At 38.1% G+C, this 16,797-nt stretch overlaps 3 protein-coding genes, 1 non-coding gene and 1 pseudogene across 6 annotated transcripts; 2 read left to right on the top strand and 3 right to left on the bottom strand.

Moving 5' to 3' along the window:
- The first annotated feature begins 1,501 nt into the window (after positions 1–1,501).
- LOC125189212 (uncharacterized) lies at positions 1,502–2,467 on the top strand. The gene is made up of 3 exons (XM_048086493.2): positions 1,502–1,916; positions 1,997–2,104; positions 2,182–2,467. Exons 1-3 carry the CDS (start codon positions 1,551–1,553, stop codon positions 2,365–2,367), a joined length of 660 nt encoding a protein of 219 aa, XP_047942450.1. The 5' UTR covers positions 1,502–1,550; the 3' UTR covers positions 2,368–2,467.
- A 2,469-nt stretch (positions 2,468–4,936) lies between these two features.
- Positions 4,937–8,586, bottom strand: LOC125209380 (Met-10+ like family protein). The gene is made up of 9 exons (XM_089064678.1): positions 7,778–8,586; positions 7,286–7,384; positions 6,898–7,017; positions 6,615–6,781; positions 6,460–6,530; positions 6,117–6,259; positions 5,761–5,872; positions 5,458–5,570; positions 4,937–5,374 (listed from the first exon to the last, which is right to left on the bottom strand). Exons 1-9 carry the CDS (start codon positions 8,549–8,551, stop codon positions 5,240–5,242), a joined length of 1,734 nt encoding a protein of 577 aa, XP_088920804.1. The 5' UTR covers positions 8,552–8,586; the 3' UTR covers positions 4,937–5,239.
- Positions 8,587–9,519: 933 nt separating this feature from the next.
- On the bottom strand, positions 9,520–9,601 carry TRNAS-AGA (transfer RNA serine (anticodon AGA)). The gene has a single exon. It is a non-coding gene; the product is annotated as a tRNA-Ser (tRNA).
- Positions 9,602–10,383: 782 nt separating this feature from the next.
- LOC125209388 (universal stress protein PHOS34-like) lies at positions 10,384–12,947 on the top strand. Of its 2 annotated transcripts, none has more exons than XM_048108985.1 (3): positions 10,384–11,187; positions 12,536–12,581; positions 12,717–12,947. In XM_048108985.1, the coding sequence occupies exon 1, from the start codon at positions 10,477–10,479 to the stop codon at positions 11,185–11,187; it is 711 nt and encodes a 236-aa protein (XP_047964942.1). In that variant the 5' UTR covers positions 10,384–10,476; the 3' UTR covers positions 12,536–12,581; positions 12,717–12,947. The 2 variants fall into 2 exon arrangements, with proteins under 2 accessions (XP_047964942.1, XP_047964952.1); XM_048108995.2 differs by having other exon boundaries at positions 10,389–11,164.
- Positions 12,948–13,754: 807 nt separating this feature from the next.
- LOC125199642 (uncharacterized) lies at positions 13,755–14,836 on the bottom strand (annotated as a pseudogene). Its single transcript, XR_016135146.1, has 2 exons — positions 14,164–14,836; positions 13,755–14,093 (listed from the first exon to the last, which is right to left on the bottom strand). The product of XR_016135146.1 is annotated as an uncharacterized LOC125199642 (transcript).
- Between the last annotated feature and the right edge of the window lie 1,961 nt (positions 14,837–16,797).

Raw genomic sequence — 16,797 nt, 5'->3', positions numbered from 1 at the left:
AAAATCATCCATAGAAACTGAAACTAAGTAAACAATTACACACACACATATATAGTATATATATAGGCTATAGCAATATACATCAAACTTTATAAGAAATACACTTTTATAATAATATTACTATTAATAATTAATAATAATAATAATAATAATAGTAATAAAATAGCAAGAAGCTTTTGTAGAGAAAGAGAAAGCATAGGATAATTATGAGGAAATGTAGGAGGAAAGGTGAGGCAAATCTGAGTGTATATGAGTGCTGGAAATGGTGACACATCCTATTCCTAACACTCAAAACATGAACAACCAAAACAAGTAAGCCTATGGTTCATATCTTGCAGCCCTACGTTCTCAACTTCATGCTTTTCGCCTCGACAGTATGCTATTTTAGGAAATCAATTCATGTATGTATATATCTATGCATGCATCTATGTATATATGCATGTATGTGTGTGTGTGTTCAATAATCAAATATACACAATGTTTGTGTGACTATGGATTTTCAAACTGATCTTATTATGGTATTATTTCAAAAAGATAGGTTTTGACTACTACTAGGTGTTGGGGATCATGATTGCTTTTTTTTAAGAGTACTTACAACATGTGAAAGTAATAAAGTAATATCTTTATGTTTAGACATTGTTTCTTAATTTGAAACAACAATCTAGGATGATCTTATGTCCGAATTCTAACATTAAATAGACCTATAGTTTTGTAAGCACACACACACACAGTAGCTTAATTACTCATGCTACACTAAAAGATACCTCACACCTAAGAAAATTTGCTACTTTAAGTCGTTTTGCCCATAATTCTTACACTCGGATGCAACTTTTTTTAAGGTAATTAAAGTGTTTAGTTTAGTTGAGTAAAATAAGACACTTTAGATCTTACTAGGTATACTGAAGCACTTCACAAACATTATTCATAAATTTCGTAGCTATTTATACATTTTGTGTTCCTATCCCCACAACTTAGGAGCACTTGATCACGAACACTAGTTATTTATTGCGTTTCTTATTTTTAAAATAAAAGCTTCACATTCTAAACCAGTCCAGATGGGCGTATGGCGTGCACGCCCACATCTTTACACATACAATTTTAGAGACTATACGACATTAGCCATTTTTACACGACGTTGCACGTATCCTTAGTGAGTTGCTTTTATTTTGACCATGATTAAATAGAACTATAAAGTAAAATTGTTAAAAACTTATTTTGGGTGGTATATTAGGGTTTTGAAAATAAATCTGTTTTCATAGTACTGAATCACTTAAATCAAATTGGGAATCTCAAACAAAATTCTCTTAAATATGATCTACACAAATGAAATCAATCTCAGCCATTGAAACTAAAACCCAAGATTTTTTTTAAAAAAAAGAGCTGAAAATGAGTAAAGACAAATTCCCAAAAACTCTACATAAATCTCCATGTTTGCTCATATGGACACATTTCGCATTTCTCAGCTGTACTTCCTTCTCCCCTTCCTCTCTCCTCTCTCCCTTCCTCTGCAATTTCCGTTCCCACACACCGCTACTGTTCCATTAACCGCAATGGACCACGAAACCGCCGATCACCAGCCGCCGCGCCGCGCCTCGGGGCGGAGGAAGTCCAAATGCGGCGGAAACGGCGGCGACGCGAAGAAGCACAAGCAGCCGCGGCGCGGGATGGGCGTCGCGAAGCTGGAGCGCCTCCGCGAGCAGGGAGAGGTCGTCACGGAGCCCGATCGAGCTGGATCCGGCTTCCCGCTGCCGTTTCCGGAGATGAATCACCACCGATTTCAGCATCCGCAGCTCCAATCGTGCGGACCGAGCTGGAATCCGGTCGGATTCCCCGGCCTCTACGGCCTCGATCGCCGGATTCTGCAGAGCCACGGCGACGAGAAGTGCTTTTCTCTCCAGTGCAATGCTTGCCACAAGGTATTCCGCTCGGAAAATCAGAAACCCCTATTTTTCATCAATGTTGACCTAGAAATCGAATTTGATCTGATTTTACGCAGAAGAAGAAGATCAACGGCGCTGCGGTGTATAAATGCGGCGATCATCGCCGATTTCTAGGTCTCGATTTCGGAGATGCGTTGATTCATCACAATCCAGAACCGCCGCAGGTAAAATTTTCTCTTCTTCATCTCGCTTTTACTTTGAAGATTTATCTGTTTAATTATAACTGTGTACGATTTTGAAGGTGGATGTTGTGGCGGTGCACAGAAAAGGAGCAGGCGGTTGGGAAGGGGGAAACAACGTGGTGATGGAGTACGATTTCTTCCCGCCGGCGGCGAGATCGGGGCGGAGAAACGACGTGGTGGAGGGGGAAATGAGGAATTCGGGAGCATTTGATGGCGTTGATCTGTCGCTGAAGCTGTCTTACTAGAGAATGAATGCATATCTCGGCGAAATCACAGCGTTTTTTGCTTACTTTTTTGGTTGTTAAACTGATTTCATCTCCACAATCGGCGATACATTTTCTGAAATTCTAGGCTCCACCATCGCTCTCTCTCATTAATACAGCTTTAATTTCACCCATGCATTTTATTTATTTAATCACTATTAATTAATTACTTAAGTACTTATATAATTAGGGGTGTACGGAAACCCTAGCTAGAGAGGGTGGTGAGTGTCAGAGGCGATTTAAGAGAGGCATTTCCTCAGCGCAGTTTATTCTGCATCGGGAGAGCTGAAACACAGGGATTATCTCTGAGGACTTACTCTAACTGGGAGTAAACAAACAAACAAACAAACAAACACCTCTCTCTCTCGCAATGAGGTATACATACATATATATGTATATATACATACATACGGGCAAAGGGGCTGCAGGAACAAGTACAAGATGTGTAATGAGTATAGATTTGTACAGGAAACTGTGAGTAAAACCAATAAAGCTGTGGGAAAAACACTCTTTTTAGCCTATTTCTTATTGGCCCTTCAACTGTGGTATCTGCATACCCTAAACTACTTTTATGTGTATAAATTATGTACTCCTACTATACTAAGTATATATGAAGGAAATTGCAATGTGAGTATGGTATATTTCATGATAAATACAGATGTTATGTTACTATAATTTATGTGAGTGAGTATCGTTTTTGCTTAGAGAACGTTTTTTTATTAAGAGAAATAAGGCGTGTGCAACGAGTAAAGGGTAGCGGTCAAGAGCCATTTGCAAAAATGGCTAAATAAAAAAAATTGTAGTGGAATCTCAACCAAACAACAAATTACAAAACAAAGACGACAAGAAAATCGAACTCTAGGGCACCCGACACAGCATAAATAATAGTTGAGATTAGAAAAGCACGGTTGGGAACTGGAACAAAAATCCTGGTATCAATCTTTACTTCAATATCTAGTGTCGTTCACTTGATCGATAGTCAACATTGACATTGCTTAGTTTTCAACGATTTAGAATTGAAACTCGATTTCTTCTTTTATTCATTAATTTGAAGTTATAAGGAAAATGAACAGCATTTGATTGTTATATAATTGGTAAAATTAATACTATTATTGATAATTGTTGAGCTAGAATCAAAATGTATGTATAAATATAACAAATGAGACTAAATTTACCTAAACGAGAGCAATACTAACGAATAAAGCTCAATTTGCATAGCATTTCGCTATGTATATATGTATCAACCAAATGTTATTGGGATACTAATAGATCTTCTATTTTTCAAGGCAAATGGAATAGGAGTATCTATTAGAGATGTTTGAAGTTTAGGTAGTTATTTCAGTTACTCGATAACTACAATATGGTAATAAAAAACATTAGGAAATACTTTAGGTTCGTTTTGACTTTTGGGCGTATATTAAATTTATTATCGCACATTAACATTGTCGGTTCAATTTTAGGTGTTCCACTTCAAAATCTTTATAAATTAATCCATCCATTTCTATTTAAATTTGTTGTGTTTTGTGTATAATTCTAGATAATTAACTTGGGCTGGCTCGTTATTTTTGATTAAGTACTATGATTAATTTGATCCTCTGTAGAGTGACAAATTGACAATAGAGAATAAAATAAAAGTTCGAGTGGCAATAAGTTCACACACAAAAATTTACAAGGAATAATAACGTCATGAATGCAAAGTAAGTACTTTTTCAAATAAACATCCAAAGAATTTAATATTATTATTTTATCGAACACATTCTCCCTCACTCCATTGACTGTCTAGGTCTATTTCTTGTTCGTATGCAATAATTAAGGTGGCTATTTTATTTGCCAGAAAAGTTTTAAACTATCTTGTCAAATTTCAGTTTTGGGCATCAGTTTTAAAATTTGAATGATATTGCTAAGCTAAAGTTTGATTTGATTTCACAACTGATGAACGTTCCGATCAAATCCACCATCATCGTTCACAAGAAAACATACCAAAATGTTACAATTTCGAAAACAACACAAATGGGCAAAAACACGATTAAACTAACAACTAAAAATATGTAGAATGAGCATTTATCTAGTAGTATTAGTGATTATCGATGCCCCCAATTAACCTAGGGTTTGACTTAAGAACTTCGTGTGTCAACCCTACTATAGGGCCCGATACCTAATCTCGAAACAATACCACATAGAATTGGCCTTTGCTTGAGTCTTAATTATCTTAGAACAATACCACATAGAATTGGCCTTCGTTTCAGTCTTTATTGTAATTAAATAAGATTGAGTCTTATGATTATTGTTCGATTGAATACATAAAACCCAATACTTAATCTCTCAACAATGCCACATAGAATCAGTCTTGGCTTGAGTCTTGGTCTTGTTGAGCAATAAATGAATAGTTTTGTTAAAGATTTGATTGGTGTGGATTGTGGGTAGAGAGAGAAGCAAATCTCAGTTGGGATTCATATCTGCAATCTCTCTCTCTCTCTCTCACAAACAGAAACAGTGCATTACAGTTTTGGGTGAAATCAGATGTGGTAAGTAAATAGGCTTGAAAGAAAGATTTAAGGCTTAAATCTGGGCCATATATATACACATCACAATATCAAATGTGTGCTTGTACTGTAAATCAACTCAAAAGGTACATCTCTTCAACACCCCTTTTTTCATGCAAAACAAACTAAGTTTGCTCTGCCTGTCTCCTGTTAGTTGTGCTTGTACCTTGACACAGACAGTAAATTAACAAAACCCAATAAAAACCCACTGTACCATGTGTATGTGGTCCTCAACCAACCTACTTTCTCACCTCTACAAAAACTCACAAAACAAAAATAATTCAAAGTTTACAAACTCTTCTTCATGATTTCTAACCTCTTCTGCAGTATACCACTCTTTCCGGCACGACAAACGAGGCACACAGCATCCATTTTCCGGGGGCGACGAGGCGGACCCTGTGCATCTGTACATCGAAAGCCACCTCCGACAGTGCAATTCTAATTCTCTGAAGATGATATTATGATCAAACAACTTTAGTCTTAACAACCAATTCAACCTTGTATGTGTGATGCACGGATAAGATTGTACCTCGTGAAAATCAAATTCGGGATCTTGAGCTTTTGAGAAACCGTAAACGTGAATTCTTGGCAAAGTACAGCCTTTACCAAGGTTGAGTCCATGGAAAAGTCCCTTGAAGGAATCTGCGTTCGAGAGAAAAGCTTATATTTCGTATGAACATCAAGGTTGACTGATTTAGTGGATTTTTAGAGGCAACCATAGGGTTACTGAACAAGGAAATATAATCTCTAAGACCAAATGTGATGGAACAACATAAGGGTGCATAGATGAAACACTTGGAAGAAGAAAGGTAAGGCATGTGGCTTTGTATACCGAGAAATTCAGCTGCATCTTGAGGCAAATTCATGACGACTTGAGTGATGGGTTGAGCTTTCTGGCAAGCAAAAACAGTTTCAATAAATCTCCTCCCGTCCATGTTAAATACCTACAAATAGGCAGAACATGAAGTTGATGAAATTATCCTCGACAGGCTTTGACAGAACAATCTGTCGAATGGTGAATGTGTCTGAAAGGGGAACTGGTTAACAAAAAACAGGATTCCACATCTTTCATGGAATGTGGAAGCTAGTAAGGAAAATTAACTTTTCACCATTCAAAATGTGATCACTTTCCGTGATTATCTGGAATATACTAGAACTTAAAAATGGCACGAGGATGGCACTCCATACCTGAATTTTCCTTTCAAGTTTATTGAGGACACAGTTCTTCTCAAGATAGTCAACAGCACAAGGGTTGAGATCATTAGCATACACATATTTGACCTTCTTTGCAGCAGAGATGGCAATTGGACCAACCCCAGCAAAAACATCACCTGCATTCAGGGGGGGAGATTGCTGAAGGTTAACCAAATTTATCATTTATAAGTGGAATGCTATAAAATTGTTCAAGGTGACAAAGAACTCCATCTTCATTAACAAGTTCAAAAGAAAATGTCAGCTAGTATAGGATGTTAAAAAATGGATGCTTGACACTTTAAGTTATGAATGATTCAGGTAATGTATACTAACATACACACAACATCGCTCTTGGTGAAGCAACTTAGCAGCCGCTGCCTTTCAGTTGCAAGCCTCGAGTTCCAATATCTACAAATAGGAATAACAGATTCAAGATTAAACTATGACTTTCATGGTGGAACAAAAGTTACATATCGCCTGTTTTGGACTTACACTGCTGCTAAATCAACATGGAATCGGATTCCATTCTCCACTAATGTCGTCACAAGAGAATTGTTTCCTGCCAAAACTTCAAGCTGCATTGTTCTGTAGTCATTTTGAATTGAATCGACTTTGTTTACGACTGTTTGTATCTTTGGCTTATTCTTATCCAATACCGCCTGATGTCAACAAAAGTAGAAAGAAAATAAACCCGAGGAAAATGATAGATAAATATCTTAAAGTAATTTATAATTCCACTCGAATTCAAAAGCTATCTGTACTACCAAGGAGATACCTTAGCAATGAGGTGTTTATAATGAAGATGTTCATCTTTAAGATTCAGGTGCGCAATGTGTCCAACTGTTTCAAAAGATGAAGGAACGATCATTCCTTTCGGAAGCAAAGCCTCCAGAATCTGCAAATTTATGTTTTCGGAATGGAAAATATGAAATTTATGGAAACACAAAGCAATTAATGTTGAGAGTTTCACGTCGTAAATCCTATCCACAAAACCTAACAAAAACAAAGTCATGATTCTAAAGGAGGAAGCTACAAGAAAAAACTAAGAGATCCTCCCTCTTCCCATCGAGCGACATATGAAATTGAAAGGGGAGATAAGGACAACAACCAATAAAAACAAAGTAAAACAAACTCAAACAGATGATACCGGTCAAGTGAAATACCTCGTTCAGTTGCCAATAATCATAAAACAGAGTCAATTTGCATTTCACGAGTTCAAAAGCTGATCTTGCATGCTGCCTATCATACTCCTCGAAAACAACCTGAACCACACAACTATAACATCAGTAAAATACTTAGTCATACCACATTTCATCCTAAGAAGACACCAAAACTAGCCATCCTGAAAGCTATACCGACAAAAACAGTAAGAGTCGCATCAATAAAACATCGCACGGGGTGAAAATCGCGCACAAAGTAACTTTCACTGCCGGGAAATTTAGTAGCCAGACTGGACATGCTTAGTTCATAACTAATCATCTTAAAGCTTTCTCCTTTAGTGTCTCCCACAACTCCAACTCCCACATCTCAAATGCATATCTTTAACAATATGTTAAGAGGTTTCTAAACTATACAAATAAACTACAGCTGCATTACATTGTACAAAGTAAACCTTCATAACGAATAATCAAAGCAAAACAAGTAAACACAAAAACCTTGATTGCCTGAGGCAATTCCTCAATGCTTTTATCGGAATACCGCTCATCCAAAAGCAGCAGCCTCGTCGGCCCCCGCCACTTGTGCTGCCGCGGAGCATCCTCCCCCAGCAAACCCCTCAAGTCTTCACCATCACTCAACTCAACAACCTCAACCAACGCCGCGCCGCCCATCCTGACCCCCTTCACCACCCTCTTCTCACCACCATCCCTCAATTTCCCCTTCTTCGGCCTCGACATCTTCGCCAGATTCCTAAACCTAGCATACCCTATCGAATTGAAAGCCCTCGCCAGCTTATCCCGATGCAGAACCGCACTCAGCTGCTCTCCGTCCCCCTCCGCCCTCCCGTACACCCTGCGGTTCAGAGCCACCAGCGATTCGTCTTCTGATTCGTCGGATTGGGGCAAAATTGACCTAATTTGGTCGTCAATTTCGTCGCCTGGGACTCTGGCGATGTTCCTGACTCGGGGCCAGTTGAGGAGGTGGCCGCGGAGGCGGTTTTCGAGCGTGGAGCAGATGGCGGAGGGGACGCGGAGGGCGGAGATGTCGAAGACTCGGGTGAAGGCGGCTTCGTCGAGGGAGGGGGAGGGGGGAATTGGTGATTCGAGAGGGAGAGGGAGAGGGGAGTGGCCTTTGTGGAGGGAGGGGCCGTATGAGAAGGAGAGAGGGGAGTTTGCGCTGCAGGAGAGGGCGGCGATGAGGCGGGGCTTGGCGGCGAAATGGGGCGGGGGATAGAGTGTGATTGGTCGGAAGAGGGAAAGCTTAGCCGCCATTGTTGCTCCCTCGGCAACTTGAGACTGATGCTCAATTCATAAGTACTCTATTTTATAGGAGTATAATCAAATTAGTAGTATAAATTTTAAAACTATAATGAAATTGGTGACACTTTAAAATGGATAGATTTACTATACATCTAAAGCTTGGGATATTATTTATGACAATGTTAATAGTATAAAACTTGGATTTAAGTTGAAAAATGTTAGAAGATTAACAATTTTTTTAGTTATAGAACCAATGACAAACGTTTAAATCTAAAGAAGATAGAGTTGAGACGTGGTAGTAGAATATTGAGTGATCCGATTGAATATATTCAATTGTGACAATCTCTTAGTTAACCAAAATGCAGGAAAATTGGTCTCCCTATGCTTTATACTCAACTTCCATTTGTCTATCCATGGATGCAATTACTATTTTAAATGGTCGCTTTCAAGTCTAATCAGGTTCCCATGAAAACTTCAAACCATCTAAACCATCTAATATATAGTAGTAGTTCATAAGTCAGCCGATATTAACTGTTCGCTTTGTGAATAGTTTTAAAATCAACATGCTTGGTTGTTTCAATGATGCTGCAACTAGCAAATGCAATTAACAATCAACATTTACCAACGGATCGCAGCACAGTTGGCAGCGCGAAGCTGTGGTGATCATGAGGTCACGGGTTCAACCCTCGTCACCCGCTGGGAGACTTTCGGCCTTAATCCGCAAGCCCGGTCGAGCAGGATTAGTCGGATTCGGTCGAGCAGGATTAGTCGGATTCCGCCAAAAGGCGGATTCGGTACACCTGTGGTTAAACCAAAAAAAAAAAAATTTAAACCATCAACATTTACTTAATTATTCAGTTACATTTTATTTACCTTGTCACAATTATATTCTTAAGTCCTTTAAATGTAAAAAAAGGAAAAAAGTTAAAAATTAAAATAAATGTACAAAACATAGACAATAAATAAAAGCTAATAAAAACCGTGGACGGCAGGATTCGAACCTGCGCGGGCAGAGCCCACATGATTTCTAGTCATGCCCGATAACCACTCCGGCACGTCCACTTGCATGTTACTAATCTGAATATTATATTTATATATTTGTTAACTAGCAGAAATTGAATTGGTATTTGATAAATGAAAATCATACGTATAAGATAATAATCTATTCACGATATTACTTGTGAGGAGAATTATCCATCAAACTGTAAAATCATATACTCTTCTTAACAATCTAAATAATAGGAGTTCTAGTATTTTCTAAAATTTCAAAGCATTTAATAAATGAGACGTATTGCCCCAAAGTTCCATAATTCTTAGATTTATTATTCTCATCGGTCATCATTTTTTTCATGCCCACTAAGATGAGGTACTTCTCTTTCAAATCGATATTAGGTGAGGTAAGATCCGAACCACCGACACCATGGTTTATACTTTATAGCCACGTGCTCGAATCCTTTGAGCTACATACCTCATCCCAATTACGCTGAATTACCAAATCTCGAGTTTCCATGTAGAAATATAATTAAAGTACATTTATCATACATAAATGATAAAACTTCCCTGGAATGGCTATGAATGATTGCTTCAAGATTACCCAAGCAAGGTTCAGTTGATCATTCCACTACATAGTTAATTTGAACAAGTACTAGCTTAGACCTAATTTTAATTTTAAATGGAAGAAGTATAATTGAAGATTATCCATAGCAAACACACTGATTCCAATTTTTTAAGAAAAGATGCCATATAATGTAGATGCGCCTAGAAACTTCTAGGCATATTCCTAATTATTTTAGTAATTAAAAAATAAAAAACCACCTAACCTCGTAATTTTTAAACCTCGAAAAACAGAAGAGCTTTCACTCAAATCCAGTCAACAGAAATCCAGCTGAAAGTCAAACCAAAATCGCCCCCAATTCTCAAACCCTAGCGCCACCGCAATGCAGCCGGACTCCGATCTCCCTCCCCTCGCCGCCATCAAGGTCCGCTCCTCCTCCCCCCGCTTCCCTCCCCCGACCACCCCCCTCTCCACCGAAACCCCCACCGCCAACGCCCAGCGCAAGATCGGCATCGCCGTCGACCTCAGCGACGAGTCCGCCTTCGCCGTCAAGTGGGCGGTCAGCCACTACATCCGCCCCGGCGACGCCGTCATCCTCGTCCACGTCCGCCCCACCTCCGTCCTCTACGGCGCCGACTGGGGCTCCGTCGACCTCTCCATCGTCGACGCCGACAACGAGGAGTCGCAGCGCAAGCTCGAGGACGATTTCGACACCTTCACCACCACCAAAGCCTCCGATCTCTCGCAGCCGCTCGTCGACGCGCAGATCCCCTTCAAAATCCACATTGTGAAGGATCACGACATGAAGGAGCGCCTCTGCTTGGAGGTGGAGCGCCTAGGGCTTTCCGCCTTGATCATGGGGAGCAGGGGATTTGGGGCTACGAAGAGGGGGAGCGATGGGAGGCTCGGGAGCGTGAGCGATTACTGCGTGAGGCACTGCGTCTGTCCTGTTGTTGTTGTGAGATATCCTGATGAGAAGGATAATGCTGAAGGGGCTGTTGTTTCCGTGGCGTCTGCGGCCGAGGATGAGGATGAGCCTGAGTATCATGATGCGTCTGATGGTAGAAAAGGTTTGCCCTCTCGTCAATGTTAGGTTTGCTTTTTTCTATTTGTACGCTTTCATTGTAAATTTGAGCTGTTTTTGATCGATGAATTTGATGAATCATAGCCAATTCAGATGGAATTACTTAGAGTTGTGTGATTGTTTATGATGGATGTCAAAATTAAATGCTTGAATTGGTGTATGATAATTGATGAGGTTATACGGATTGGTGCCCTAATTTCTTGTAGTTTTAGTGGAATGAGTGTGGCAATCTATATTTGGTATGTATTTATGTTCATTTGTTTTATCCTTGCTCAAATAGGGCAAGCTAATCCATTTATGTATTGCTCATAATGTCCGTTTTCCTTAATTTCTCGATCTTCCCCTTGGTTGCGGCACGTTAAATAGACGTATTTCACTTGTAGATACTTCGGGGTTACATCTGCTTAAGATTACTTAGAAAATCTTATTTGCAATGCTTCTAACCTGGACATTGCAATATAAATGATCCTCAAAGTTCTCGATTGGCGTTAGCCTCTCTACGAACAGAAAAGTTTGGTTCTTTTACTCATTTTAGGTAGTGACAGGCACTAATGATCCAACTTGCTAATTTAGTGCATCATTTTCTTGTGTAGATTAAGTGTTTTTGCCAGAAAAGGATATTGCTTTTGCGTGTTTGTTATACTAATAATGATGAGTTTTATGTACTGAATAGTCACTTGGCTGTGGAATTTAAAGTTTGTCGAAGAAGAGCAAAAGCTTAGATCTTAGTACAAGTGCAGTCCAAAATTAAACAAATTTTAGAGAAATGAGGACTCATTTCTGTTTTCCCGTTTAATGTACTTCTAATATATTATCTGTGATCCTCAGTTCAAATTTGTTCATACAAGTAGGCTTGTTAGTCGGTTTAGGTATTGACATTGAACCCATATGCTCGAGAGCCTCACCATGACTTGGATTGACAAAACTTTGATGCTAAATTGAAAGACTGAGATGTTGGCTAGGTTTATTGACTTGGGGTTTGGAATGTCTAGATTTAAGTCCTTCATGGGAGAATGTTCCTTGAACTGCATTTTCATGCACTTTTGACATGTTATAAGACGAGGGTTGTTCGGCTGAGCTGTTTTTGTTTAAGTGTTTGTAAATTGATTATTGCTTATAAAATCATGAAACAAGAAGATGAGTTGAAATAACTACTTGAAAGGCTTATAATCTTATAGGCTAGTAGTAGTATTCAGGAACTTTTTTTGCCAAACACTTTTTAAGAGGTTCTTTGATTCAGAGTATCCTTTCCTAATCACTATGCATTTCTATAATTGTTGCTGAACACTTTTTAAGTTCAGCCAAACACCCCCTAAACATCTGCATTTCTAATCACTATGGGTTACTTGTTTTGCAGATTCCTAATTACAACCTTGCTTCAAAGCTCTATTTCATGGACACCGGTCTGTATTTACTTTCTTTGAGTTTTTGCTGTCAATATTACCATATACTGCCTAATGTTTATAGAAGTTCACTTTTCTTGAGAGTGTATTTCTTTGTGGTGTCAAATTCTGATGATTATTCCTTGTTTTTTGCAGCACAATAGAAGGCATCTTCGTGAGCAGTATTTCGTTCCATCGTTGTTACTGCATCCCATCCTTATGTAACATTTTCACTTGTATCCTAACGGTATCTTATGTGCTGAGTGTGCGAAACCATGTCATTGTCTTTTGTAATATGTAAATCACTGTTAGTTTCTGTATACCTCAAGATTTCTTCTCCTTTCCTTTGTACTATCAGTTTGAATGATATGAGCTACATTTGGTTAATTTCGTGACTTTGGTTTTTCATCATCTTCGCAATGCTTCTCTTTAAGGCTATTTGCTACTAGTGATTGTAGAACAATAGATGTATGTGTATATCACCAGGAAAATCTCTTCTTGTTTGCAAATGCTAGCTTTTATAAGAATTTGTGAGTCTTCGCTACTTGTGATTGTTGAGTGTGTATCACCCTAAACCCTAGCTTTTACATAAATAATAATTTGATAAGAGAGATAGGAAGTAGTATGAGACTGAGAGAGTGAATTGGTGATGTTTTGCTCTATAAATTAAAATACTCTTCAATATGAATTAGTGGTTTTTGGCTATGATTCCTAACTTATTCTAATGTGTCAATAAGTTGCTATAACTCTAATGAAATTGTGATTATTTGAGCTAAAAGACTAACTATGACTCACTATCATATCATATGATTATTCATCTAGGCCTATCTTTGAAAATAAATGGGCCCCTTAGTTAACTATTGTATTTTGCTTGTAATTCAATCGTTAAAAGCTTATGGTTGTAAACTAATCGAATCGATTTTGACTACTAACCGATCTTGGAAACCCTAAATGGGAAGCCGAATCAATTGGGTCTCCGTTAGTTGGTTAAACTAATCGAAATTACTCTTTTGTTTTGGGAACCTCGATTTCGAAAACTAAGACACTCATTCCATCTAAAGAAACGCTTCAGTTACGACAAAATGCTTGGAGTATTGTTCAGTTGAGTGGGCTCGAAATCGCCAAACCGAAATATTGAAATTTACTAATTTCAAGTAATAAAAAGAGATAATTAGAATTCATGATAAAAAAAAATGATCAGAAATATTAATAGACATGGTGTTTTATTAATTCAAAACGAAAAACTAACTCAAAATAATTTAAAAAAAATTGATGTAGATCAGAATTCCAGAAATCAATCTCTAGTGAGATTGCAGAGACCTAATATCATGGCATCAACCTCACAATTTCCTGCTCAAACCTCCGCAGCTTCTCCACAATCGCCGCCGTCCCCGACGAGGCCTCCGCCGGCGCACCCTCTCTCCTCATCTTCAACGGTCTCAACATTCCCGACGACGACGAGCTACAATTCTCATAGGATTCGATTTCATAACTCATTTCCCCATTCCGCCACGACGAGCATCCATCCTCATCCTAATCACCAGCCCTAATTAATCAAATTGAACCATTTGACGGAAGAAGAATCAAAATTAAGAGAAATTACCTCAGAAGAGGGAAAAGGATCGTCACGCGCTCGTTTCGATGAGGAGAGAGAAACATTCTCCTCCTCAATCTCGCCGCCGCTGGTCGAAACCGCCGGCGGCGAATCGGAAGCGGAGGCCGACCACGGAACCACCTGATTCTCATCCACGTCGCCTTCCTCCTCCTCCTCTTCATCGTAATCGTCGTCGTCTTCGCTCGAATCGTCGCTCTCGGCGGTGGAATACTCCCGATCCTCTCCGTCGCTGTCGCTCTCGCCGCCGCTGCGAGATCGGTCCTCGGAGGCTTGAGATCGGCGGCTGCAGGCGTGGCAGACGGAGACGGTGGGGCCGAGCTTGGGGCCGGCGGCCTTCCACGGCGTCGGAGAGTGGCAGACGTGGCAGAGGAGCGTGCGCGAGTGCTTCGCCACCAGGAAATTGGCGGCGTGGACCTTCTCGTCGCAGTCCCAGCACAAACTCGCTTGATCGGAATCGCAGAACATCCTCGCCGGATTGCTGCACAGCTCACACCTGCTTTTCGCCATTGATTCAATTCAATCCGAACGAGATCTTTCTCTCTCTCTCTGCTCTTTATCCTTGTCTATCTAGATATGCTCTGTTTTTATGTATGGATAGATTTTTGAAGACGTGTTTCTTTGTTTTTGGATAAATTTTGGAGAGCAATAGAAATGGGGGGTTTGAATGTGGCCATGATATTTATAAAAGTGGACTACTATTTTATATTTTCAATATTCACTATTTTATATTTTTGTTTTCACTTTCCAATTTTTTAACATTTTATAAAATGTCTTCAAGTACAAAAATTTAATCACAAAAAGTTGATTGTTGAGGCACACAACCATGCATAAATTAGTTTTATACTTCTTCCGTCCATTTAAATATGCAACATTTGAGAATCGGCACGAGATTTTATGTAGTGTTATTTTGTAAGTTAATAAAAAGAGAGATTAAAAAGTAGAGATAGAGTTGTTTTTATTTTAGTAAACGTTTCAGTTTTAATGGGATAATCCAAAAAAGAAAACGAATTTCATTTTTAATGGGACAGAGAAAGTATTTTACTTAAACGAATGGAAAACAGATTTAATATTGAATTCGTTTAATATAGAATTCTGGTGAGATGGATCAACTTTTCATCGTCGAACTTTGCAAGATTTTGTCGATATGGTTCAACTTTTCCATCACTGAATATAATTCTGACGAGATAGATCGATATTTAATCTTTGAAATGTTTTTATAGCATGACATATAATGTAAAATGTTGAAATTTTAAGCTATAGATTAAAAGGTGATAGTTTGAGATATAAAATAGTAATCCCTTCGTTCCATAAAAGTTGAGTCGTATTTTTTTTTAGCCCGTTCCAATAAAGTTGAGTCATTTACTTTTGTAACAAAAGACAAAACATTTAATCACTCTTACTTTATTTCATCATTTACTTTACTATCTCTTGTATTTCTTATTTTTGTCATCTCTCCTATTTATTTAATATAAATTCTTAATCTCTGTGTCTAAAAATTTTGTCTAAACTTTTATAGAATGGAGAGAGTACTTTTTTATATGGTTGCATAACTTTATTGTTTTTATATTAATACTATTTGTTTAAGTAGTTAGTAGTGGTGATAATAATTAGCATTAAGAAAGGAAGAAATTAGTCATAATCAAGGAAAGTGCAAGTTGCATCCACTTATGGAAATCTAACTATTCCAAAACCATGAAGCCGCCCCCAGTATTCATTCCTGTTTTGGTTTTTTAATATATTTAGTGATTGATTCAAAGTTTTGATTATACCCAAAAGTAGAATTATTTATTTCATTTGTGTGGTCAATTTGATGCTTACATCAAAACAGTGGGATTCGTGGACCTAATAAACAACAAAGATTTATTCACTGAACAATTCTTGTTTATTTACCCAAAAATTATTTATTCCCTATTTTTTTCTTATTTAAATACTCCCTTTTTTAAATGGCACAAAATAGGCTAAAGGACATCTATGACTTTTTAGTTATCTACTCTCAAAGACTTACTCTAAATGTACCATTTTATTATTTTATTTAGATAGTTAATTGTACAACAAATGCATAGTAACTTTATAAATTATTCTCATATGGTTAAAACTTATAATCATGAATGAAAATTACTATACTACTAATATGATGAAGATATTTAACAACAACTAATAAGAAATTAATATCTCAAGTGATAGTAATGATATTTGTGTGGTGACTTCAATGATGAGATTTTCAGCTTTATCTTGTTGGATGACGTGGCACATGAAAGAAACTAAATAAGATTCTTGATGACATGGCGGCTTCATGTCCATAAGAAGGATTGAGGCACGTGAAAATCAGCTGGTCCACTTCATTATTCTGACTAGGATTCTGGGGCCCACTTGAGGATCAGCAAGTGAAGGGGACAGCAGTATGGGGTGTTGTATTCGGATTCAATCCAATCATAGCTTCTGAAGCCCATGTGATCTTGTCCTATTATATGTATCCCAACCTCAATTGACTTCCTCACTTCAAAACAATTTCCTTTTAATTTGCATCTTAATATTTTTAATATTTTCGATTAACACGTTTAAAATAATAATTTAAGAGAATAAATCACAAAAGCCCGATTAAACAAATAAATTTTGGGGAAA

Source organism: Salvia hispanica, chromosome 2 (assembly GCF_029641045.1).
Source record: "Salvia hispanica isolate PSC_SH4W2 chromosome 2, Shi_PSC_v1, whole genome shotgun sequence".
Lineage (NCBI taxonomy): Eukaryota > Viridiplantae > Streptophyta > Magnoliopsida > Lamiales > Lamiaceae > Salvia > Salvia hispanica.
This window is presented reverse-complemented; position numbering and strand designations above follow the sequence as displayed.

Coding starts and splice junctions, on each gene's coding strand:
- LOC125209380 (XM_089064678.1), bottom strand. CDS start 8,551: ATGGCGGCTAAGCTTTCCCTCTTCCGACCAATCACACTCTATCCCCCG. Junction 7,385..7,777: donor AATTGCCTCAGGCAATCAAG/GTTTTTGTGTTT, acceptor TGTGTGGTTCAG/GTTGTTTTCGAGGAGTATGA. Junction 5,873..6,116: donor AACTTGAAAGGAAAATTCAG/GTATGGAGTGCC, acceptor GCCTATTTGTAG/GTATTTAACATGGACGGGAG.
- LOC125209388 (XM_048108985.1), top strand. CDS start 10,477: ATGCAGCCGGACTCCGATCTCCCTCCCCTCGCCGCCATCAAGGTCCGC.
- LOC125189212 (XM_048086493.2), top strand. CDS start 1,551: ATGGACCACGAAACCGCCGATCACCAGCCGCCGCGCCGCGCCTCGGGG. Junction 1,917..1,996: donor AGTGCAATGCTTGCCACAAG/GTATTCCGCTCG, acceptor GATTTTACGCAG/AAGAAGAAGATCAACGGCGC. Junction 2,105..2,181: donor ACAATCCAGAACCGCCGCAG/GTAAAATTTTCT, acceptor ACGATTTTGAAG/GTGGATGTTGTGGCGGTGCA.